Consider the following 25,703-nt stretch of genomic DNA (forward strand, 5'->3'; position numbering starts at 1 on the left):
TTGCAACTAAAGACCCTAAGTAATGCACTGTGCCTTCTATTCTAATAGTTGGGGTGGTGATAAATTGGCTTCCTCCACTATTAGTCTGTAAACTTGGAAGGCTGCTCTCATTTCTAATATCCTCGCATTCCTTGTTGCACATAGAACTGTCTTTCACACAATGTAGGATACATGCTGCAAACTTGCAGACTCGGCTCTATCTGAACGGCATGTATTTTGATCCATCTGAAGTTGTTTTTTTTTTTTTTTTTACTTAGTTGCCAACATTTTAAAAAAGATTTATTTATTTGAAAGGCAGAGTTACAGAGAGAAGGAGACACAGGGAAAGGGGGGAAGAGAGAGAGAGAGAGAGAGAGAGAGAGAGAGAAAGCTGGGGCGGGGGAGGGGAGAGAAAGAAAGATAGCAAGAGATCTTACATTCCATGGTTCACTCCCCAGGTGGCTCTAATGGCCCAGGCTGGGCCAGGTCAAAGCCAGGAGCTTCATCCAGGTCTCCCATGGGAGTGACGGGGGCCCATGTCTGGGCCATGTTCTGCTGCTTTCCCAGGCACATTAGCAGGGAGCTGGAGCGGAAGTGAAGCAGCTGGGATTGGAACCAGCACCGGAGGTATCTTAACCTGCTACAACGTTGCCCCCCCCCAACATTTAAAAGCCATGAGATTTCACAGGAAATCCACATTTCCACACGCTCTTGAAAACATCTGAGGAGCTGGTCATGTTAGGCCTGCATTTCAGTAACCATCCCTTTCAAACAAAACATGGCCACTTTTACTTTTTTTTTTTTTTTTAATATTTATTTTAAAGAGTTAGAGAGAGAGGGAGAAAGAGATCTTCCACCCACTGGTTCACTCCTCAAATGGCTACAACAGCCAGGGCTCCCTCCCATCAGGGACTCCCAGTGGGTGGCAGGACCACCTGCCCATTCCATTTTCTTTCATTACTTACCTGGGCCCAGTGGGTATGTAAATTTGTCACCTTGGGTGCTCAACTGAATCGTACTGAATGCGTTAATTTGGCAATTAGTGCTTCTATATTAATTTTCATTTCGCATGTGTTTCTTCCTCCTAATTGGGTCGAAACAAGCCATTTGGTGGGCAGAATCCTGCTAACTATTATTTCTCGAAATTACTTCTCGGTCGTCACATACTTGAGTAAGTAGCATTACGTGTGTATAACCTCCAGACCAGGCCTTGCCCCGCCGGGATCGAGCGCCCCCGATTTGGGCTGCCTGGGATATCATCACCACGGTCGCTTGCCTGGGCTAAACTGAGACCAGGTGAACTCGTCAGGTAAAGCTATTAAAATCCTCTCGCAATAATAGAAACATACAAGGCGCCGAGGTCGACCGCAGGTGGGCTGCCGCCTTTTCCAAGTTCCGGCCGCGGGGGTCCGGCTCGCAGCGGGACACGGGGGCAGGTGCCCGCGAGACCCCCGGAGGCCTTCCGGGTGTGGACGCCCCGCCAGGGCCCGGCAGCCCGGGGCGTGGCTCGCGACGGGTCCCCCGGGTCCACTTCAGGACTCTCGGGAGTTGCAGGTTTCTGGGGGGCTCGTTCCCGCCGGCGCCGCGCCCTCAGTGGTGACACTCGGGCACTTTCAGCATCACTTTCCCCACGCGGGCGGGAAGGGGGCGGTATGTCGGGGCTCCCCTGCCCTCCTCTCCGCCACCGGGGAAGGGAGGCGCCGGCGGAGGCCCTGCCGAGGCCGGGCGTCGCGCGGGGGGCTCCCGTCCCCCGGGGCCTTCGGCGGGGGGTACTGGGGAGGGGGCTGCATGCCCCTCTCTCCTGAGCGCCGCCGGCGCCCGCGGTCCCGGAGCGCCGGGCCCGGCTCCCCGCCCCCGACTCGGCGCTCCCGCGCTCCCTCTAGCGGCCGCCGCGCGGCCTCGCTCCGTCCCAGGCTCGTCGGCGGCGCAGCTCACGTGACCGCGCTCCGGGCCTGCGGCCGCTGTCGGTTCCCCCAGTCACCGAGCGAGAGGGAAGAAACAAGATGGCGGCTGAAGGCGATCCGGAGTGGGGCCCCAGCAATTCGGACTGAGCCTTCTCCCTCCACCCGCTTCCGCCGGCCGGGCCCCTCCCGCCCGGCCCCGCCGGCCTCCCCACCCGGCCCCGGCGCCCCCCACCGCCCCCACCCCGCGCCCGCCCCTCCCCCCTCCGCTTTCCCTTCTCCCCCCCGCGCCTCGGCTCCGACATGAGGGGCCGGCGGGGCAGGCCGCCCAAGCAGCCCGCGGCTCCCGCTGCGGAGCGCTGCGCCCCGGCCCCGCCGCCGCCGCCGCCGCCGCCGCCCACGTCCGGACCCATCGGGGGGCTCCGCTCGCGGCACCGCGGCAGCAGCCGGGGCAGGTGGGCCGCCGCCCAGGCTGAGGTGGCGCCCAAGACGCGGCTGAGCTCGCCCCGGGGGGGCAGCAGTAGCCGGAGGAAGCCGCCGCCGCCGCCGCCGCCGGCCCCCCCCAGCACCAGCGCCCCGGGCCGGGGGGGGCGAGGAGGCGGGGGCGGCAGGACGGGGGGCGGGGGCGGCGGCGGCCACCTGGCCCGGACCACCCCGGCCCGGAGGGCGGTCAACAAAGTGGTGTACGATGACCACGAGAGCGAGGAGGAGGAGGAGGAGGAGGACATGGTCTCTGAGGAAGAGGAGGAGGAGGAGGAGGACGGCGACGCCGAGGAGACCCAGGATTCGGAGGACGACGAGGAAGATGAGATGGAGGAGGACGACGATGACTCCGATTATCCGGAGGAGATGGAAGACGACGACGACGACGCCAGTTACTGCACGGAGAGCAGCTTCAGGAGCCATAGCACCTACAGCAGCACTCCAGGTACCCACCCAGCCCGGTGGCTGCAGGCTGCTTCCCCGCCGCCTCCCCCTCCCCCTGCTCACTCCCTCTCGAGTGCCGGGCATCCTGCTCCGGCCTCCCCCCACCCGCCTCCCCCCCCCTCGGACGGAGGGGAAATGCGACGGCACAGCAAGTGGCAAAAAAACTAGATTTACAAGAGGAAAGAGGCGCATTGTTCAAAATGGAGATTGCATTGTTGCAGTTTGCAGGCCACACGCTCGCTCGCCCTCTTTCTCTCCCCCCCAGCCCCCTCTTTTTCCTCTTCAGAATTTGTGCCAGTGCAGTGGCTCCACCGGGCAGGATCGAAACTTTGGCACTCGCCTATCCATTGCATTCATTTTTCTCCCCTTGTTTTGGTGTGGTTTTTTTTTTTTTTTTTTTTTTGGAATGAAAGAAGCCTCTTGTTTTGCAAAAACCTCTTTGCATTTCTAATGTGGGCTCTTTGAGATTTTTATTATGTATCCCTTCCTTAAAAGGGAATTAAGGATTGGGACAGATTGTGGCACACAAACACGCACAAAACACGCTTCTCTTCGCACGCCTAGCTGGGCGGCTTACAAAATCGCGTGAAAGAGATGGGTCGGTGGACTGAGTCGGGAAGCCTTATCTGGTCCCGTGTTTGTTTTTATGCTTGGAGGGCTAATGGGCCGGTGCAACAGTTGCTAGTCAATTGCTGATTAAAAAGCAGTGCAGAAAAGCGCAGGAAAGCAGCCTTGGAAATGCACCCGATCTCCCAGAGCACCTTGGTGAGTCCACAGCAGAAGTGCAGAGGGGCAGGCAGGGCCGCCGCCGCCAGCCTGGTCCCTGGGCTGCGCTCGGGCTGAGCCGCCTCGCGTCACCTGTTGCGGAGGCCGTGGAGGTAGCTGATCGGGCAGTCGGCCTTGCCGGAGATGAACTTTTGGGATCGCTTCTCAGTTCCGCGGCAGAACGAGCAGATCTGTTACTCATTTTGTCCTTTTCCGTTTTGTTTCTGAAGAAAAAAGCCCTCCCTGGCGCTGGAGTGAAGGCTGCTCCGAGTGTTTTCAGAAAGTTCCTCTAGGAGATGCATTTGGTTAAGCACACTCGCAGCTGCTGCTTTGTGTGAAATCCGTGGTTGTGGCTCACTAAATTGTGAGGGGAAAAAAGAAGTAACTTGTAGCAGCAATCTGCATGACCTTTATATATTGTTAACCTCCATGAACTAAATTACAATTTGGTGTTAAGAACGTTTACAAAGTAAAGTTTATGAGGAAATGAGTTATTTTTAGAGAGACTAGGGTAGTAGAAGCAGTTAGAAGGAAATGTTTTTTTTTTTAAATAAATGCTTACATATGGGGGAAGTGTGGGTACTAACAGGTGGACGCGCACTTAGATTGCCCTGACATTAAATGAAGAAAGGTAGTTCATTTCTTTGGGCTGACAGGACAGCTGCCTGTCTTGCTCCCAAGAACCGAGCGTCCGGCACGCTTGTCTCCTGTGCAGAAGGAGCTAGATGCAAGTTTTGTCATCTCCTGTGGCAGTAGTTGTCACTGAGCAGTCGCAGGTTCATCCCCTGTGTGGAATCATGGAGACTGACTGACTGCCACCACTGCAGGAAGTTTCCCGGTTAGAGCTAAGGCTGGCAGGCAGGCGGCTCCGCTAACTTTCACTCCCATCTGAGGGCCCAGCAAATCATGCTAGGGGGGTTGATGGCTGTGCTGAGTTGAAGTACAGTTTGTGGTGAGGCTTCCTGTTTTTTTTTTTTTTTTTTTTTTTTTTAGTACTTGAATATTTGTGATACTTCCTTGACATTTTGTTTTTCTTAGCGACGCTGGTAGCCTAATTTGTGTATGCTTGTCCCATCCATATATAAAATTAACTCCTTAGTGGTAGGTATTGATGTTATACTCCCTGAGCTCTAAACCAGTGTTTGGCATGTAGCAGGTGCTCATCAAAGATTGATTGGATACGCAATTATTTGCTAGGTGAGAACTTGCAGTAGATGAAGTTTTGGTCATTCTGTAATTGGCAGGCGTAACTCCTAGACATTTTGGACTTGGGGAACTAAAAGTTGGTCTGATGAGATTCTGATGCTCGCTTTGAGTAGTTCATGTCCAGTCATGGAGTTACTGTTCCCAGTGCTGTTTCGCCTTGCTTCCCAGGTATTTTCCTTCCTTTACCCGATGTGGTATTAACTGGGATGTGTTGCCTTTGGGTACACATTACTTCTCAGGATTATGGTAAAAATAGATGCTCCATTGTGGGACCTAAACTTTGAGAATATGTCCGCTTGCCTAGTGAGTGGCACTGCTTGCTGACAGTGAGTTGTCAGGTGCTGGTTTCAGTAGTTTTGTTGTCTGGACTTCCCAGGAGGGAGGCTGTCAGGTCAATGTGTATATGCATTGGAAAAAAAGAAAACTTTTAGGACTGGTTTAAGACATCCCATGTACACATGAGAAAATGTGGTTGGTGTATTTGAATCCTGTTGTACTGTTAAGGCTAAATGAGGCATATACTTTATTGGTAATTTAGAATATTTGATTAATTTTTAGTTTAGAATGTTGGCTTAGCTGCTAACATTAAATCCCTGATGTAGGCAATAATCTCTTCATCTGTTGAGTACTACGTAGGTAATTCCAGAGGTCTTCAAAAAGTTCATGGAAAATATCTCTAATGAAACCATTTTGGCTTTCAAGATTGTTTTGTGCCTAAATAATTTGTCTTTTAATTCCATTTTCCATGGAGTTTTTGAAGTATCCTTATACAACTGTTGATATAGTCATAGATTTAAAAATGTTTATTCATTGGAGAATATTTTTTTCTTATAGAGAAAAATTTTAAAATAGGGATAACAACTTATTACTAATGCCAAATTGAAATCATTAGGTTTGCTAATGCTGGAGGCATTTGGCTGAATAGAGCTTTGATTTATCTGAATTTTTTAAATGGAGAATTCTTCCAGCTTACAGGTTTTATGACAGACTTTTGTCAGTGCACTGCAAAGGATTTGTATTGGAAATCTGGTCCGAATACACAGCTGAGAGAGTTCTGACCACTCTTTGAAGTTAAGCATTTGCTTATTTTAAGAAATTAAGTTATGCTTGAACAGAGTGGTTCTTGCATTTAATTTGTGTGACTTCTGAGAATACTTACCTGGAATTTTGAAATTTGGAACCTCTGATGATTTCAGAAAGCAAAACTTCTGGTGGTATCCTGGGAGAGTGAGTGATTATGTCCTCTAAGGAAGATGACTGTTGGAGTCTGGCCATGAATGGATCTGTAGATCACCCGATTAAGCATTTGTTAAGGGTTTGGCAAGTCTCATTTCCACCAGTGTCAAACACCTTTTCAGAATGAGTGCGATTCCTGATTGCTACAGGTTAGGTACAAAGTGCTGGGGGAGACTGCAAGGCAAGGCAAGGCAAGATCAGACCCTGTTGAGATGTGTGTGGGCGTGAGCCTGTGTGCTTCCTGCAGGGGCCTTGGATTGTGGGGCCGGTAGAGGGAGGGCGGCAGAGGGAGAAGTGTGGGCAGTTGCAAGTAATGAGTTTTGCTGGAGCCTGAGGATGTGAGTAGGAAACAAACTAAAGCTCTGTTGTATGCTGCGTTGGGCAGTACCTGGAGAACCAGGCTGGAGTCATTGTACTTTTCCTCCCTCATTGGTCCAATAAGCATTAGGCCTCAGGCATTTTGTACTCCCCAGCACCCAAGGGGTATGCTGGATTCCCACAAGCACCTCGCATAAGCATGAACCAAACCAAGTCACAGAAATGCCGTTGAGCCACAGTTATTTCCTTTTCCTGCTATTTGAGAGAATTACCAGGAAGGTGGCCTGAAGCCCTCTTTCTCCCAAACCCATTGCATATCTGTTTAATTTTAGGGGTTGGGATCAGTCAGAAGATGTGGAAATGGTGGGGTATGATTTAGTGAGACTCCTGGGGATTTAGCGTGGCTTCTGTCTGCAGGATGGGTCGGAGGAGAGGGAGATAACTGCTGGGATCTGGATGGGTGTTGTACTCCTGGGTGGAAGACCAGTCTAGCAGGTGCATCAGAGTTGCCTTGACATAACCCAAGTGATGTGAGAGGAATGCGTCAGCTGTGCCTCAGCAAGGATGGTAAGGCTTTCAGTAGCGGTGGGGACGCCAAGATTACAAGGAAATTAACGTGCTGTGTTTTCAGATAACAGTACCTGAAGAGGCTAAACAAGAGGATTAAATGCAAGGAAATGAGAGCCAAAGTTACCAAAAACTTGAGCAGCATAGTTTGTGAGTCGTGGAGAGGCGTATCCTAGTATGCAATAATGACCAATCTTGCATATAGTAGTTGTGTCTAGTTCAGCGCCTGTTTGATTCTCACCCATATGCAGATGCAGGCGTGGAGTGCTGTGTTGAGATGGTGTGTGCAGCAGCAGTGGAGATGTTGAGGCCAGGAGCTCTGGTCTCTTCTTTCCAGTCCTCCTCTGCCCTCTCAAGGCTTTGTGCTTTCCCTGTGGACCCTTGGAAATGGAGATGGGGCGGGGGGCAGCCTGGGTGGCACAGAGGGGGCCTCTTCCCACCTTGCTCTCAGCTAGGCTTAAATCCCCCTTCCTATGAGAAGCCTCTGGCACTGACCCTCATTAACCTAATTTTTTCATGCTTTTGGGTCTTTAAAATAATAAGCCTCAAGAGGCAGAATATTCTTAACTTTAAAAAAAAAAAGGCACAATGTATACATGCAGAATATACTTTAAAAGATTAGAGTCTCAGGCTCCTGGCTTCTGCCTGGCATAACCTAGGCTGTTAGGGCCATTTGAGCAATAAACCAGTGAGTTGAAGTTCCCTTTCTCTCTCTCTAACTCTGCCTTTCAAATGAATACATAAATCTTTAAAAAACAAGAAAACCGAAAAGAAACAGATGGAAAACTCAATCCCAGCCACTCCAATGTGAGATGCAAGAGTCCCAAGCATTAGTTTAACCTGCTATGCTGAAGTGCCCACCTCCTTTATTATTTTTAAAAATTTTGTTTATTTGAATGGCAGACAGAGGGAGAGAATATGAATGTTTCTAGCCATTGACTCACTCCCCAAAATGCCTGCAATGTCTGGGGCTGGCTAAAGGGCCTGAGTTTGGAGCTTAGAACGCAGTTGGAGTCTCCCTTCTGGTGTCAGGAACCCAACCACTTGAGCCATCATTGTTGCTGCCTAGGGTCCACACTAGCAAGAATTTGGAGTCAGGAGCTGTGCCTTCGACACAAACCCAGTCACTCTTACAGGGACCTGAGTGCCCCACCTGTGTCCTAACTGCTAGGCCAAATGCCTGCTCCCTAAAATTATTTTGATATGTTTTTCTACATACCAAGTTATATTGTTCAGATATTATTTTTTGATTTCTGGATGGTTTTAAAAACAGTAACAGTAATAGTTAACATTTATTGGATATTTAAATTGCTGAATGATTTTTTTTTTTTTTTTTTTAAGATTTATTTATTTGAGAGTTACAGAGAGGGAGGGAGGGAGGAAGGGAGGGAGGGAGATTGGTCTTCCATCCATTGGTTCACTGCCCAACTGGCCGCAATGGCAGGAGCTGCGCCAATCTGAAACCAGGAGCCAGGTGCTTACTCCTGGTCTCCCATGCCAGTGCAGGCCCAAGGACCTGGGCCATCCTCCACTGCCTTCCCAGGGCACAGCAGAGAGCTGGACTGGAAGAGGAGCAACCGGGACAAAATCTGGCGCCCCGATCAGGACTAGAACCTGGTATGCTGGCCCCGCAGGCAGAGGATTAGCCTAGTGAGCCATGGCGCCAGCCTCCAGAATGTTTTTATCACCCCAAGAAGAAACCTGTGCCTATAGAAATTTTTCCACATTCTTATTTCCTGCCCCCATCCTCTGACAACCACTAACCTAGTTTCATTCTCTGTTGATTTGCCTCTTCTGGACATTTCTTGCCTTTTTTTAAATTTTCTTTTTTTAATCTTTTTTTTAAAAGATTTATTTTTTTATTTGAAAGAGTTACACAGAGGAGAGGCAGAGAGAGAGAGGTCTTTCATCCGATGGTTCACTCCCTAGTTGGCCACAACGGCCGGAGCTGCGCCAATCCGAAGCCAGGAACCAGGAGCTTCTTCTGGGTCTCCCATGTGGGTGCAGGGGCCCAAGGACTTGGGTCATCTACTGCTGCTTTCCCAGGCCATAGCAGAGAGCTGGATCAGAAGTGTAGCAGCTGGGTCTTGAACCGGCAAGCATATGGGATGCCAGCGCCTCAGGCCAGGGTGTTAACCTGCTGTGCCACAGTGCTGGCCCCTAAAATGTTTTTTAAAAAATATTTTGATATTTAATTGAAAGGCAGAGTGATAGAGGGGGAAAGGCAGGGATATCTTCTACTGGTTCACTCCCCAAATGCCCACCCCATTGTAATAATGCAAAGTAATACTTTATCAGTTGTTATGGTAGATAAGGATTTAACCTTAGGATTTTCTTTACCCTCTCCTTATCCTCATTGAAAAGAAAACATGATTTTTGGATAACTTGGGGATTGATTATAGCATTTTGACTATATAAATTATTTGCTATATTATCCTATGATGATGGAGTGTTTTCAGAAGTGGGAATTCTTTTCCTGTCTTATTAATTAATTAATAATTATACTTCCTGTCTTATTTTTTCTTCTGCTTAACATTGTTGGCCCAGTTTGCTGTGAGGGCTTTAGAGTCCCCTGGTGCTTATTGCTTTCCAGACTCTCAAGTGTAACCTTTCCAGGTTCTGCCCTGTTGCTCTCCTGCTCCCACAGCGCCCTCGCCAGCTCCACTACGTCACACTGGGAACTCTGTTTGCTGCGTGCCCATGTTGATGCGCTGTTTTCTGGGCCCTACATCTTTCTTAGTTTACTTTTTTTTAAGCACAAGCTTGGTTGCTTCCTAATAATGAGTGTGTGAGAAGTAAGCTCTTTTTACATCATTATATGTGTGAAAAATGCCCTTTTCTTTTTTTTTTTTTTTTAAGGGTTTATTTATATGAAAGGCAGAGTTATAGAGAGGCAGAGGCAGAGAGAGAAGTCTTCCTTTCACTGGTTCACTCCGCAGGTGGCTGCAATGGCTGGAGCTGGGCCAATCTGAAGCCAGGAGCTTCTTCTGGGTCTCCCACATGGGTGTTGGAGCCCAAGGACGTGGGCCATCTTCCACTGCTTTCCCAGGCCGTAGCAGGATCTGAAGTGGAGCAGCTGGGCTGTGGCGAAGTAGGTTAATCCTCCGCCTGCGGCGCCGACTTACAGCCATTTGAGGAGTGAACCAACAGAAAGAAAGCTTTTCTCTCTGTTTCTTTCTCTCACTGTCTGTAACTCTGCCTCTCAAATAAATAAATAAAAATCTTAAAAAAAAAAAAAAAAAGTGGAGCAGCCAGGACTCGAACTGGTGCCCTTATGGAATGCAGGCAGCAGAGGATTACTTGCTATGCCACGATGCCGGCCCCGAAAAGTGCCCTTTTTAAGCCTAATACTTGGACAGTTGCCAGGGATAGGGTCCTAAATAAAAACACAAAAATTCATTGAAGAAATAAAGCAGTTTCACTTGCCTTATTGTTTTCCAGCGTTTTGTTTATTTAAATTTCTGCTTACTTTTTATTTATTCGAAAGGCAGAGAAGGTACCCTTAACAGCCAGGGCTGGGCCAGACTGAAGCCAGGAACTGGGAACTCAGTCCAGGTATCCCTTTTGAGAGGCTGGGATCTGAGTACTTGAGTGATCGTAGCAGGGAGCTGGATTGGAATCAGAGGACCCAGGACTCAGAAATGGGATGGCGGGTGTCCCAGGTGGCAGCCTCACCATTGTGCCAAACTCCTGCCCTGGTGTCTCAGCAGGTAGTTCTCTGTTGAGAAGTCTGTTGCCCTCTGATTTTAGCATTCATGTTTGTCCTGTTTTTCGCCTTTCTAAAGCTGCTAGGCTCTTTCATGGCAGTTTTGCTGTGATCTCGTATCCCTCTGTGTAGGTCTTTTTTCCTTCCATTGATTGTGCTGGGTGCTTGGTAGGCCCTGTGTATCTAGAGACTCGTGACAGTTCTGGGAGCATTTCTTCTGTACATAATTTTCTTCCTCAATTTTGCGAAGTTCTTTCAAACTCCTATTTAGATGTTGGATCTTTTACACTGATCTTACTATGGTTTTTATCTTTCTCATCTTTTTTTTAAATTTTTTTAAACTATTTATTTATTTATTTAAAAGGCAGAGTCACAGAGAGGCAGAGAGAGAGAGAGAAAGGTCTTCCATCCGCTGGTTCACTCCCGAGATGGCCACAATGGCCAGAGCTGTGCCAATCAGAAGCCAGGAGCTAGGAGCTTCCTCTGGGTCTCCCATGCAGGTGACCTGCATTCCCAGGCCATAGCAGAGAGCCAGATCAGAAGTGGAGAGGCCAGGACACAAACCTGCGCCCATATGGGATGGATGCCAGCACTGCAGGCGAAGGTTTAACCTGTGCCACAGGGCAGGCCCCTGTCTCATTCTTTTTTATCTGTGTTTTCGGTCTGCTTTCTGGAAAATTTATTTCTTCTAAGCCTTCTTTTGAATCAGTTTTTTATTTCTACAATCAGATATTTAATTTCCAGAGCTGTTTTCTGTGTTTCTTTTTCATAGTATCCTGTTCATTGATAAAATATTTTCTTGTATTTCTCTGGGGATATAAATAATAATTACTGAGACTCAATTTACATATACAGTACAGATCATCTTTTTTATTGTACAATTATTTTAGTGTTTATTATCTACTTGAAAGGCAGCATGACAGAAAAAAGATACCTTCCATCTGCTGATTTGTCCCCAAATTCTCCCAACGTTTAGAGCTGGACAAGGCTGAAGCCAGGAGCTGGGAAATCTATTGAGGTACCCCAAGTGGGTGGCAGGGCCCCTAATATCTGGGCCATCGTCTGCAGTCTTCCCAGGTGCGTTAGCAGGAAGCTATATTGGCAGTAGAATGGCTGGGACTAAAACTGGCTCTCTGATATGGGACGTGGGCATCCCAAATGGTTACCTAACTCTCTGCACCATGACACCTGCCCTAGTAGTTCACCCCCCCTTTTTTTTTCTTTTATTAACTAAGTAATGTAGTCCATTATGTGGTTGTACCACAGTTGGGTTTATCTAGCAAGGACATTTGAATTGTTTCCACATTTTAGAGATTGTGAATAAAACTGCTGTAAATGTTCATTTACAAGTTTTTGTGTGAACATATGTTTTAATTTTTTGTGGGTAAATACCCAGGAGTGGAATTGCTGGGTTATATGCTAAGTGCGTTTTAATTTTCAGAAACTGCCAAACAGTTTCCCAGAATGGCTTTTTGTTTTTTTCAAGAAGCTGGTGAAGGCAGGGGAAAGAAGATTCAGGGTCTTGGGATCAGCACATGCGAAAGAATGAGGGAGAACCCTGAAGGTTTCAGATGGGAGTGCTGTGATGGCGTGAGTGTTGTAGGTCTCAGGCTGCGGACTAGCACGTGACTAGAGTGGGGTAAGCATGGATTAAGGTGTTAAGCTTAAGTAGGTCAGGTAACATCTTTAAGATTTATTTATTTTTAAGATTTATTTATTTGAAAGGCCGAGTTAGAGAGAGAGAGAGAGAGATTGTCTTCCATTAGCTGGTTCCCTCCCCAAATGCGGTAACAGCCAGGGCTGGGTCAGTCTCAAACCAGAAGCCAGGAGCTTCTTCCGCTCTCCCACATGGGTAGCAGAGGCCCAAGCATTTGGGCCATCTTCTGCTTTCCCAGGTGTGTGTGGGATTTGAACTGTATAGAATGCCCGTATCTCATGCAACAGCTTTATCTGCCACGCCACAGTGCTGTCCCCCATGGTGACTTCTTGTACTGGGTTGGCATAAGCAGAATAGAGAGAAATAATTCAAGAGTTAGAATGATGTCTTAGTGATAGATGATTAGGCTGGGACATGGTAATGAGCAGAAAAAGGAGTCAAGGATGAATTGACTCCTGAATCTCCCTGTTGCCTTTCCTATTTCTCCTCACCATGTGTTTGATCCTCAGGTGTTGTTGGATTCTTTGTGGCTCTCCCACACCTTCAGCTAATTCTCTGTTCCGGTGATTGCTCCTAGTTGCCTGTCCATCGCCTTCTCCAGCTGTCTTTCTTTAACCATCATGTGGTCTAGTTATCAAATATTGGGGGAGGGGCTGGTGCCATGGTAGTAGGCTAAGCCTCCACCTGCTGTGGAGTGCTGGTTCAACGCTCTCTGCCATGGCCTTAGAGAGCAGTAGAAGGTGGCCCAAGTGCTTGGGCCCCTATACACACATGGGAGACTCCAAGAAGCTCTTGGGTTCAGATCGGCCCAGCTCTACCCGTTGTAGCCATTTGGAAAGTGAGTCAGCATATCAAAGACCTTGCTTTCTTTCTCTCCCTCTTTGTTTGTAACTCTCTCAAATAAATAAATAAATAAATAAAATCTTTTAAAAAAATTAGGGGATTTCCTACATATCTTAATTACTGATTTCTAATAAAATTTCATTATGTTCAAAGAACATATTTCATAGGAATTTGATTTGTAAAATTTTTTATTTAAAAAACATGTGAAAGAGAGGAAGGGAGACAGGCAAAGATCTTCCTTCTGCTGGTTCACTCCACAAATGCCCACAACAGCTGGGGCTGGGCCAGGCTTAAGCCAGGAGCCCTGAACCCAGTGTGGGTCTCCCATGGCCTCCTAGGTTATGCATTAGCAGGAAGCTGGAATCTGCAGCAGAGCCAGGATATGGGGTGTGGACATCCCAGGCAGCGTCTTAACCACTGTGCCAAATGCCTGCCGCTGTCAAATGTTTTTAGAAGTTTGCCTTGCATCTGGAAATGCATGTTCCATGTGTACTTGAAAAGAAGATGTATTCTGCTGTTGCTGGGTGAAGTAGTCTGTGAATGTCAGTCAGGTCAGGTTGGTTGGTAGTGTTCAGATCTAGTTCTTGCTGATTTTCTGTCTTACCTGTTCTATTGATTACTGAGAGAATGAATGTTGAAGTCTACAGCTATTGCTAAGCCTTTGTCTAATTCTTAGATTTCCTGTGTTTTGAGGCTCTGTTACGAAGTCCACCAACCTTTAGCAAGGATTGCTTTGTCCTCTTATTTTGATCCTTCTGTCTTTACCTCCATATTTGTTAAGTCACTGGACTAAAATGGGTTGTGATTATCTGGTGCCTCCTTCCTTAGAGCTCCCTTCAGGGAAGGGAGGGTCCCATTCAGTCTCCCTCCCTTCTGTGAACTGGCTCAGGCAGCGGCAGCACAAGGTCACTGTTGAATGAGTCAGAGCCTCTGGATTCTTTTCCTTGCTGTTCATTATGGTAGCTATTTAAATTTAAATAAAGTAAAATTAAACCTTTTGTTCTTTAGTACTGTAGGGACTGCATCTGATTCTCCCACATGGGCGGTAGGGGGACCCAAATACTTGAGCCATTACCTGCTACCTCCCAGGGGGCACATTGGCAGGAAACTGGATGGGATGGGAACCAGACCAGCACTCAGTTATGGGCACTATGACCTGAGATGTGAGTGTTGCAGGTGGTGACTTAACCACTGTGCCACAATGCCTGCCTTGAGAAATTTGATAACTCGGGGCCGGCGCTGCTGCCGGCATAGTGGGTAAAGCTGCTGCCTGCAGCGCCATCATCCCATATGGGTGCCAGTTCGAGACCCGGCTGCTCCACTTCCAGTCCGGCTCTCTACTATGGCCCGGGAAAGCAGTAGAAGATGGCCCAAGTCCTTGGGCCCCTGCACCCGTGTGGGAGACCCAGAAGCTCCTGGCTTCGGATCAGCGCAGCTCTGGCCTTTGCGGCCAATTTGGAAGTGAACCAGTGGATGGAAGACCTCGCTCTGCCTCTGCCTTTCTGTAACTCTGACTTTCAAGTAAACAAAATCTTTAAAAAAATTTTCTTTTGATAACTCAGAATTCCAAGTTTAAAACTTGCTGTGTTAACTGAAAAGTGAAAAACTTGTGTATCCTAGTGTTTCTGGGTTCTCCTATATAACATCTCTTTTTTAGGAGTCATTGACCAATTTATTTAACAATTAATGTTCAAAGAAAAGATGTCCCCCCTTTTTGAGTGGAATCCCATTGTTACCAAAGTGATACTAAATTGTAACTGTGAAACCTCCTGAGATTTGCTAAGAAATTAGTGATTAGATTCCTCTGCACTCCTAAATATATTCTGTAGTTCACACACTTGGGAGGTGGCAGGGGCAAATGAGTCATTGAATGGCACTGTGCAGTAGGTGCAGTTTCTGTATTTTACAGAAATATGGCTTCCTCTTGATTTAAGTGTGTTCACATTGCCTCCATTGAAGTCTGTTTATAGTGTGTTCTACTTAGGGGGAACCTAAGAAGTATTTCAGAAATGCACTTATTAGGCTGTGTGGAATTTCTCTTGTCCTTTTTCCTTTCTAATACTTGCTTAGCTGTATTGAAACTTGCCTGAGGAAGTAGTCCAGCATTTCAAATAGGTGTTTTCCCTGTTCCTTTAGACACTGAAATTGTTTCCCACTTTTCTTAAAGACTTAGTAAATCACTCTTTTCTTTTTTCTTTCTTTCTTTCTTTCTTTTTTTTTTTTTTTTAAGATTTATTTATTTTGTTTGACAGGCAGAATTAGAAAGAGTTGGGGAGAGACAGAGAGAAAGACCTTCTGTCTGCTGGTTCACTTAGCAAATGGCTGCAACGGCCATGGCTGGGCCAGACTGAAGCCAAGAGCCAGGAGCTTCATCCGGGTTTCTCACGTGGGTACAGCAACCCAAGCACTTGGACCATCTTCTGCTGCTTTCCCAGGAGCATTAGCAGGGAGCTGGATCTGAACCAGCTGGGACTTGAACCAGCTCTCATAAGGGAAGCCGGTTGCAGGCGGCAGCTTAACCTGCTGTGCCTCAGCGCTAGTCCCTAGCTGTTTGTTTTTCTGGCGGAAGAAGTTTCTGTTTTTACTTTGAGTATATTAATCATGAGTGTTGAATTTTGTTAATTGCTTTTTAAAATTTTTTTTAAAGATTGATTTAATTATTCTAAAGGTGGGTTTAGAGAGGCAGAGAGAGAGGTTTTCCAGCCACTGGTTCACTCCCCAAACAGTCGCAACAGGCAGAGCTGGGCTGATCCAAAGCCAGGAGCTTCTTCCGGGTCTCCCACATGGGTGCAGGAGCCCAGAGCTTGTGTCCTCTAATGCTTTCCTAGGCCATAGCAGAGAGCTGGATCAAAAGTGGAGCAGCCAGGACTCAAACCAGCACCAAATGGGATGCAGGCATTGCCTGCTATGCCAAAGTGCTGGCCCCTAATTGCTCTTTTTTTTTGTAGCTATTGAGATGTTCCTGTAGTTTTCCTCTTTAGTCTGTTGATGTGGTTTGGTGAATTATGCTGATTGATTTTCAAATGTTGCAATCCAGGAGCTAAATCTCACTTGCTTGTCATGTTTTATCCTTTTTAGATATTGTTTAGTTTGCTGGATTCTCATCTATGGTATTTTTTTAGGTTTTATATGTCTTGTGTTTATGAGGGGTACTGGCCTGTGGTTTTTTGGTAATGTCTTCATCTGATTTTGTTAACAAAGTAATGCTGGTGTCAAAATGGGTTGGAAAGTGTTGCTTTTTTTCTATTTTCTGCGAAAGATTTTGTAGAATTGAAATTGTATCTTCCTTAGAAGTTTGGTAGAATATGCCAGTGAAGCCATCTGGGCTTGGAGTTTTCTTTGTTGGAAGATTTTAAATTGTGAATTCAGTTCTTTTAATAGGTTATTCCAGTTATAAATTCCTTTTTGAATGGGCTTTGATTGTGTCTTTGAGGAATTGGTTCCTTTTACCTGTGTAGTTGGATTTGTGAACTAAAGTTATCCGTAGTATTCCCTAATTGTCCTTTAAATATCTATAGAATCTACAGTAATGTCACCTTTCCTGTAGAAATTTTTGTGTTCTGTCTTTTAAAAAAATTTTTCCCAGATTTATTTACTTGAAAGAGCGACAGAGTAAGAGAAAAATCTTTTTTTCTTTTTTTAAAGATTCATTTTATTTATTCGAAAGACAGAGTTAGAGAGAGAGGTAGAGTTAGAGAGAGAGGTGGAGACAGAGAGAGAGGTCTTCTATTGGCTGTTTGACTCCCAGATGGCCGCAACGGCCGGAGCTGCACTGATCCAAAGCCAGGAGCGAGGAGCCCCTTCTGGGTCCCTCATGTGGGCCCAAGGACTTGGGCCATCTTTCACTGCTATCCCAGGCCATAGCAGAGAGCTGGATCCTTGTAAGAGGAGCAGCCAGGACAAGAGCCTGCACCCAAATGGGGTGCCAGGGCTTTAACCTGCTGCGCCACAGTGCCAGCCCCAGAAAAATCTTTCTTCCATTGGTTCACTTTCCAAAGGGCCCACAACAGCCCAAGGTGGGCCAGGCTGAAGCCAGGAGCCTGGAACTCCATCTGGGTCTCCCACCTGGGTGACAGGGGGCTAAGAACTTGGGCCATCTTATGTTGCCTTTCTGTTCATTAGCAGGGAACTGGATCAGCATTGAGTAGTTGGAACTTGAACCAGAACTCTGATATGAGATGCTGGTGTCACCAGCAGTGGCTTAAACCTCTGAGGCACAGAGCCATAATGCCAGCCCCCTTAAAAATGTATTCTAATACTTGTACATTTTTGTGGGATTTAGTGTAATACTTCAACATACGTATAGAGTGAACTGATTAAATCGGGTAATTATTTCCATTTCCTCATCTTTAGGTTTGGGGTATTACTTCTTGTAGTGTATATGGATAATGCATTATTGTGGAGTACCTCACTTTTCACTTTTTTTTTCTTGGTCAGTTTGTCCAGAGGCTTATCAGTTTAGTTGATCTCTTCAGAGAGGTATCTTTTGAGTTCATTAATTTTTTTGTGTAGAGCTTTTCTCTTTTTCTTTCTTTTAAATACTATTAGTACCGGGGCCGGCGCTGTGGCATAGTGGATAAAGCCGCCGCCTGCAGTGCCAGCATCCCATATGGGCGCCGGTTCAAGACCCGGCTGCTCTGAAAGAAGCTCTTGTCTCCTGGCTTCGGATTTTTTTTTTAAAGATGTATTAATTTATTTGAAAGAACTACAGAGAGAGAAACTTCCACCTTTGGTTCACTACCCAAACGGCCACAACAGTCAGGCCTAGAAGCCTAGAACTCCATTTGGGTCTCCTACATGGGTGCCAGGGGTTCAAGTTCAAGTACTTGGGTCATTTTCTACTGTTTTCCAAGGCTCATTAGCAGGGTGCTTCTTCTGAAGTGGAGCAGCTGGACTTGAACTGGTGCCTCGTCGCAGGTAGGGGCTTAGCCCTCTTCGGCACAGCCCTGGCCAGCTTTTTCTTTTCTAACTCATTGATCTCTACGCTGTTCTTCATTGTTTCCCTCCAGCTTGCTTTGGGCTTAGTCTGTTCTAGTTTCTGAAGGGAGAAGCTTAAGATCATTGCCTTGAAACCTTCCTCGACACATTTTTTTTTAGCTGTCTCAATTTTAGATATGTTGTATTTTCATTTAGTTCACAGTATTTGTGAGTTACTCTTTGTCCTGTGGCTTGTTTGATATGTGCTTTTACTTTTCAAACCTTTGGAGGTTTCCCAGATGCATTTTTGGTTGTGTCTGTTACAGATTTCTAATTTAACTCCATGATGATCAGAGAGCTTACTTGGTGTGACTGAGTTTAAAAACATTGAGAATTGTCTTATGGCCTGAAGCATTATCTCCTCCAGAGAATGCTGCATCTGGGACCTCCACCTCAGGCTCCCACGTGGGTGGCTCACATTCGAGGGCTTGAGCCATCATCTGTTGCCTCCCAGGGTTCACATGAGCAGGAAGCTGGATTGGAAAGGGTGGAGCCAGGACTTGAACTGTGCACTTTGATATGGGATATCGACATCCCTAGAGGTCTCTTAACTGCTATGCCACGTGCCCATCCCAGGACTTGTATATCCTTGCTGATTTGCCCCCAACGTGTTCTGTTGATTGCTGAGAGAGGTGTGTTGAAGTCTACAACTGTTGTTTCGGATTTGTTCTCTTTCTCCTTGCAATTCTGTCTGTACTTAACGTATTTTTGAGGCTCTGTATTATATGTATCAACATGTATGGTTGTTTTGTCCCCTTCATTAGTTGATTCTTTTATCATTCTGAAATTACCTCTGTCCTTAGTAATATTTGTTGGTTTAAAATTTGCTCGTTAGTAGTAATATAGAGAATCCAGCCTTTTTTTTTTTTTTTTTTTTTTCTCTTAAGATGTGTTTATTGGGACCAGCACTGTGGTACAGCGGGTTAAAGCCCTGGCCTGAAGTGCTGGCATCCCATATAGGTGCTGTTTCTAGTCCTGGCTGCTGCTCTTCCAGTCCAGCTCTCTGTTATGGCCTGGGATAGCAGTGGAGGATGCCCAAGTCCTTGGGCTCCTGCACCTGTGTGGGAGACCTGGAAGAAGCTTCTGGCTTTGGATCGACTCAGCCATCTGGGGAGTGAACCAGTGGATGGAAGACCCCTCTCTCTTTGTCTCTACCTCTCTATAACTCTGTCTTTCAAATAATAAAATAAATCTTTAAAAAATTATTTATGGGGCTGGCGCCGTGGCTCACTTGGTTAATCCTCCACCTCTGACGCCGGCATCCCATATGGGCGCTGGGTTCTAGTCCCGGTTGCTCCTCTTCCAGTCCAGCTGCAGCTGGCGCAATGCGCTGATCCGAAGCCAGGAGCCAGGTGCTTCTCCTGGTCTCCCATGCGGGTGCAGGGCCCAAGCACTTGGGCCATCCTCCACTGCCCTCCCAGGCCACAGCAGAGAGCTGGATTGGAAGAGGAGCAACCGGGACCAGAACCCGGCGCCCATATGGGATCCCAGCGCTGCAAGGTGGAGGATTAACCAAGTGAGCCACGGCACCGGCCCCTAGAGAGCTGTTCTTATATTATTACTGGCATGAAGGGATAGGGATTTGGAACAGATGGAAAGTACTTGAAGTACACAACATTGTAAGTAATAACAATACTTCCTTTGGGACATTACTCCAGATCAGATGGTGAATCCTTGTTACTTTGACAAATGAACTTCATAATTATTGATTCATTTTTAAATATTTATTTATTTGAAAGGCAGAACAACAGAGAGAGGAGGAAAGACAGAAAAAGAGAGACCTTGCGTCTGCTGGTTCACTCTCCAAATGGCTGCCGGAGCCAGGGATGGGCCAGGGTGAAGCCAAGAGCCAGGAGCTGCATCCAGGTTTCCCACATAGATGGCAAGGGGCCAAGTACCTGGGTCGTCTTCCACTGCCTTCCCAGGTGCGTTAGCAGGAAGCTGGATCAGAAGCAGAGCAGTTGGGCCTCGATCTGGCACTCCTGATACAGGATGCTGGCATTGGAGGCGATAGCTTAACCCGCTGCAGCACAACCCCAGCTCCATCTTTCATGATTTTAAAAAATGTAACTATTAAATGCATCTCTTCATGGTTTTGTTATGTGTAACAATACTTAGATTTTATTTGATATAGAGTATTTTTTCATTTAAATTTTCATTTATTTTTTAAATTTTCTATCCATAAGTTTTTATTTCTTCAAGGATGTATTTTTCTTCTGTACCACTTTCTCTTTTTTTTTTTAAAGATTTATGGATTTATTTGAAAGGCAGAGTTACAGAGAGGCAGAGAGAGATCTTCCATATGCTGGTTCACTCCCCAAATGGCCATAATGGCTGGAGCTGTGCCGATCTGAAGCCAGGAGCTTCTTATGGGTCTCCCATGCGGTGCAGGGGCCCAAGCACTTGGCCATCTTCTACTGCTTTCCCAGGCCATTAATAGCAGAGAGCCGGGTTGGAAAGAGAGCATCTGGGACCAGCATTGCAGGCGGCAGCTTTACCTGCTGTGGCGGTTTTACCCGCTTTGCCACAGTGCCTGTCTCCCCCCGCCCCCACACTTTTTGAGTGTTTTTATTTTATTTATTTGAAATACAGGGTTACAGGGAGAGAGCTAGAGAGAGAGATCTTCCCTCCACTGGTTCCTTCTTCAAATGGCCACATGACTGGGGCTGGGCCAGGCCAAAGCCAGGACTCAACTCCATGTGTGCAGGGGCCATCTTCTGCTGCTTTCCCAGGCACATGAACTGGGAACTGGCTTGGAAGTGGAGCAGTTGAGACTTGAACCGCCACCTGTATGGCATGCTGGTGTCATAGGTGGAGGTTATCTCAGTGCACCACAGGCCCACACTGCCACCTTCTTTTTTGGCTTAGAAACAGTTTGTTCCTTTTCAGTAAGGATCATCTCAGGGTATCTCGGGAGCTCATGTAAGGGTAATCCGACCATGAGCTCTGTAGGTATGGTGGCACATCTTGGGTGCTTTGTTTACCTGGATACGTTCGATGACCAGAAATCAGCATCCAAACCCTTAAGTTCAGCATTTCTCTCTCTGTTTTAAGCATGTGCAACAGCAATTCAGCACCATTTTTTTGGGCCACCAGCCCAGTATTCAGACCCACTGTTTATGTTGGGCACACCTACCCATTGGACAGTTGTTGCTTCTGGAATGTGTGACATCTTTCAGATACTTGTTGGCTTTTTGAATATGCATACCTTGATGACCTGGGCAGTTTCTTGGGTATTAATCAAGCGAATACTAAGATTTGAGCCTTGATTTGCATGATATTGGGGCTTTCTGGGTCCAGTGAATAGCGAACCATTTTCACAGATCAACTAAGGCTGCTTACAGGAAGAGGAAAGTGGAGTATTAACTTCTGCCGCTCCCATCACTCCTGTACTGAGCAGTCCGGGTCTCTATGACATACTGGTTGGAAATGGGGACGTAGTACACTTTCCCCTTTAGAAACACACATTGTGTGTGGAGCTGTCTTAGGAGGTCTAGAAGTCTGAAAACAATCCTTTTAGAATCAATACAGTAAACATTTGGTGTCGAAAATTGCAGTGGCTGCTAGGTTTAATCTTGGCATTACTGCAGCCCTAGATCTCCATCCTCTACAGTCATTTTCTTTTTTTTTTTTAAGATTTATTTATTTGAAAGAGTTAACGCAGAGGCGGTTGGGGGGGAGAGGTAGGTCTTCCATCTGCTGGTTCACTCCCCAAATGGCCACAAAGGCTGGAGCTGTGCCAGTTTGAAGCCAGGAGCCAGGAGCTTCTTCCGGGTTTCCCAGGTGGGTGCAGGGGCCCAAGTACTTGGGCCATCTTCTGCTTTCCCGGGCCATAGCAGAGAGCTGGATTGGAAGTGAAGCAGGCAGGTGTAAAACAGCACCCATATGGGATGCCAGCCCTGCAAGCAGCGACTTTACCTGCTGTGCCACAACACTGGCCCCAACAGTAGTTTTTTTATGGGTATCATTAGTTGAGCAAATAATTTTAGTTACTACAATAATGAAGACATGACCTATGCTGTAACAGAGCTAACAAATGATCTGGGTACATGAAGAAAGGCCTGTAATGTGAATGTGCTCACGCTGTAGGGAGCGCTTTGCAAAGGGTCAGAGAAGCCTAGTGCCAAAGGCACAGCCAAGGACGATGGAGATGACATTGGAGCAGGGCCTTGAAGAATGTCTAGGATTTCTCGGAATGTTAGCAAAGTAGTATATGCACATGTGTATATATATTATATATAATATATATTTATATTAAAATATATAGATATGCTTTTTAAATTAAAAAAAAAGAGAAGTTAAGCAAATGCATATTATTGCCACAGTGCATATTTAGAAACTCAGGCACATAGAAAACAGCCCTAAGCAGTGGTTAATGCCTGATGAGTGCCGATGGCCGGGTTCATCCCCAGAGTTGAGAGAAGTGAGCATCCCTGTAGACACTGCCTTCCATTAAGGAATACAGGAAAGCAGGACGTTTTGCCTCAACAATTGCCAGGTCATTTTAATTAAAGTAGTAACATAATTTCTTCAGTAAGTTAACACCTGTTGAATGGTCCAGACTCTGTCATTTAGCCAAGCAGTTCATACTGTTAACCTAGACTGTGGGTAATCATTGACAAATTGTTGCCCTTTGGTCCTGCCCCCCGCCCCACCTTTCCCCTGCATTCCCTCCCTCCCTCCCTCCCTCCCTCCTTCCCTCCTTCCTTCCTTCCCTCCCTCCCTCCCCCTCCTCCTCCCTTCCTCCCTCCCCCTCCCCTCTCCTCCCCTCCCCTCCCTCCTTTTCTCCCCTCCCCTCCCCTCCCCTCCCCCTCCCTTTCTTCCTTCCCTCTCTTCCTTCCCTCCCTCCCTCCCTCCCTTCCTCTTTCTTTCTTTCTTTCTTTCTTTCTTTCTTTCTTTCTTTCTTTCTTTCTTTCTTTCTTTCTTTCTTTCTTTCTTTCTTTCTTTCTTTCTTTCTTTCTTTCTTTCCTCCCTCCTCTCCCCTCCCCTCCCCTCCCCTCCCCTCCCCTCCCCTCCTCTTCTCTTCTCTTCTCTTCTCTTCTCTTTCCTCTTGAAAGAGTTACAGAGAGGCAGAGGCAGGGGGAGAGAGAGAGAAAGAGAAAGTCTGTCTGCTGGTTCACTCCCCAAATGGATGCACAGCCGGAGCTGCACTGATCTGGAGCCAGGAGCTTCTTCCAGGTCTCCCACACGGGTGCAGGGCTCCAAGGGCTTGGGCCATCCTTCACTGCTTTTCCAGGCCATAGCAGAGAGCGGGATTGGAATTGGAGCAGCTGGGACTCATATGGGATGCAGGCACTGCAGGTGGCGGCTTTACCAGCTAAGCCATAACGCCAGCCCTAAAGCAGTGTTTTTCTTCTTTAAATATTTTGTTTATTTATTTATTTGTTTATTTATGTATGTATGTATTTGGGGGCTAGAGTAAGGGAGTGGGAGAGACAGAGAGAAAGATCTTCCATCCCCTGGTTCACTCCCGAAATGGCCACAACAGCCAGAGCTGGGCTGATCCAAAGCCAGGAACCAGGAGCTACTTCTGGGCTTCCCACCTGGTGCAGGGGCCCAAGCACTTGGGCCATCTTCCACTGCTTTCCCAGGCACATTAGCAGGGAGCTGGATAGGAAGTGGAGTAGCTGGGTCTCAAACTGGCACTCATGTAGGATGCTGGCGCTGCAGGTGGCAGGACCAGCCCTAAAGCAGTGTTTTTCAGCTTGGCTATACATCAGAATTATCTGGGGGAAAGGGTGAAAATGTACATTATTGATCTGGGTTCTGTAAATTTGGGTCTCATTTTAGACCGCTTTTAACAGCTTGCCAAATGGTTTTGCTGCACCTGCACCTAGTTCTAGGAAGGGCTGTTTCAAGGCAGCTTCTCAGACTTTAATGAGCACATGAATCACATGCAGATTTTGAAAAAACTACAGATTCTAATTTTTAAGATTTATTTTATTCATTTAAAAGGTAGAGTTATAGAGAGTGGGAGATATGCAGAAAGATCTTCCATCTACTGGGCCAGATCAAAGCCAGGAACCTGGAACTTCATCTGGGTCTCCCATGTGAGTGGCAGGGCCCCAAGTCCTGGGGCTGTCTTCTGCTGCTTCTCCAGGTGCATTAGCAGGGAGCTGGATGGGAAGTGTAGAGGCTGGGACTGCAACTAGTATTCAGAAGGGATGCAGGTGTCTCAGGCTGAGGCTTACACCCCTGAGCCACAATACCATCCTCAAACTTGAATCTTTGGCTATAATACAATTTTGTGTTCATGTAAGACCATTAGCAGTTACTAGAAGCAGCATTGTTTTATTGGTTTAAATGCTATTGTAGTTACTTAGATAGCCTGCCCATTTTTTTCTTTTAAAATACTATAACGAAAATGTATGGATGAGGACCAGTGCTGTGGCGTAGAGGATAAAGTCACCGCCTGCAGTGCCGGTATCCCATATGGGCGTCAGTTCGAGTCCCCACTGATCCATCCGATCCAGCTCTCTGCTGTGGCCTGGGAAGGTAGTGGAGGATGGCCCAAGCGCATGAGCCCCAGCACCCGCTGTGGGAGACTCGGAAGAACCTCCTGGCTCCTGGCTTCGGATCGGTGTAACTGCAGCCTTTGTGGCCAATTGGGGAGTGAACCAGCGGATGGAAGACCTCTCTCTCTTTGCCTTTCCTCCTCTCTCTAACTCTTTCAAATAAATAAATAAATCTTTAAAAAAAAATACAACAAAATAACATATTTGGATAAAAATACATGGATAAATGAAATATTTTTTAAAATATTAAAAAGCTTGCTTTTTCCCTGTCCCTAATTCTCTCCAGAAGCACTACTTTTAGAAGATTCTTAATGGGGGTGGCATTGTGGAGTAACAGGTTAAGCTTCCACCTATGATGTCATGGCCTGCAACACTGGTATCCCATATGGGTGCCAGTTTGGTCTTGGCTTCTCCACTTCCAGTCCAGCTCCCTGCTAATGGCCTGAGAAAGCAGCCAAGGATGGCCCAAGTTCATGGGTCCCTGCCACTGACCTGGGAGGCCCAGATGGAACCCCAGGCTCCTGGCTTCAACCTGGCCCAGCCCTGGCCATTGTGTCCATTTGGGGAGTGAACCAGCAGATGGAAGATCTTTCTCTCTCTCTGCCTCTCTCTGTCTGTAACTTTGCCTTTCAAATAAATAAAAAAAAATTTTAGAAATGATTCTTACATGACCTATTAGACATATATAGATATACTTTATCACTGTCTGCATATTCTTTTTTTCTTATAGTTTCTTTAGTCAAATGGCATCATTTGGTTTATTGTTCAGTTTATACCTAATATATTTGCAAGATTGTTTCATGTTAGCACATCTGAAATTTACCTTATTTTCAACTGCTAGATTTTATTCTGTTGTATACATACATCATAGCTGATTTAACTGTTGCTTTATATTTAGTTTAAAAAGGCAAATAAAACACACAGAATTCCAGCTTAAATTTATTCAAAAGACTGAGAGATAGAGATCTTCTCTTTGCTGTTCACACCCCAGATGTCAAAGCCAGGAGCTGGACTCGGTCCAGGTCTCCCACATGGGTGGAAGGGATGTCTCCCAGGGTCTGCATCAGCAGGACGCTGGAGTCAGGAATGGAGCTGGGTTTCCAGCC

At 46.7% G+C, this 25,703-nt stretch overlaps 1 protein-coding gene across 42 annotated transcripts in view; it reads left to right on the top strand.

The window, feature by feature from the left end:
• The first annotated feature begins 1,961 nt into the window (after positions 1-1,961).
• Positions 1,962-25,703, top strand: part of BPTF (bromodomain PHD finger transcription factor) — a 132,233-nt gene continuing 108,491 nt past the window's right edge. For 41 of the 42 annotated variants that reach the window (XR_016223513.1, XR_016223508.1, XR_016223507.1 and 38 more), the window contains exon 1: positions 1,962-2,808. Coding sequence is in view for 31 of the 42 variants with exons in the window: in XM_070060434.2 (XP_069916535.2) it covers positions 2,184-2,808 (625 nt within the window). In the remaining 11 variants the exon portion in view is untranslated. Of the gene's footprint in view, positions 2,809-3,435; positions 3,573-25,703 lie in introns of those variants that run through there. The other variant, XM_089316784.1, reaches the window with a different exon arrangement.

The sequence above is a fragment of the Oryctolagus cuniculus genome, chromosome 17 (assembly GCF_051225735.1).
Source record: "Oryctolagus cuniculus isolate XC-2025 breed Fujian yellow rabbit chromosome 17, ASM5122573v1, whole genome shotgun sequence".
In the NCBI taxonomy this organism is placed as follows: domain Eukaryota; kingdom Metazoa; phylum Chordata; class Mammalia; order Lagomorpha; family Leporidae; genus Oryctolagus; species Oryctolagus cuniculus.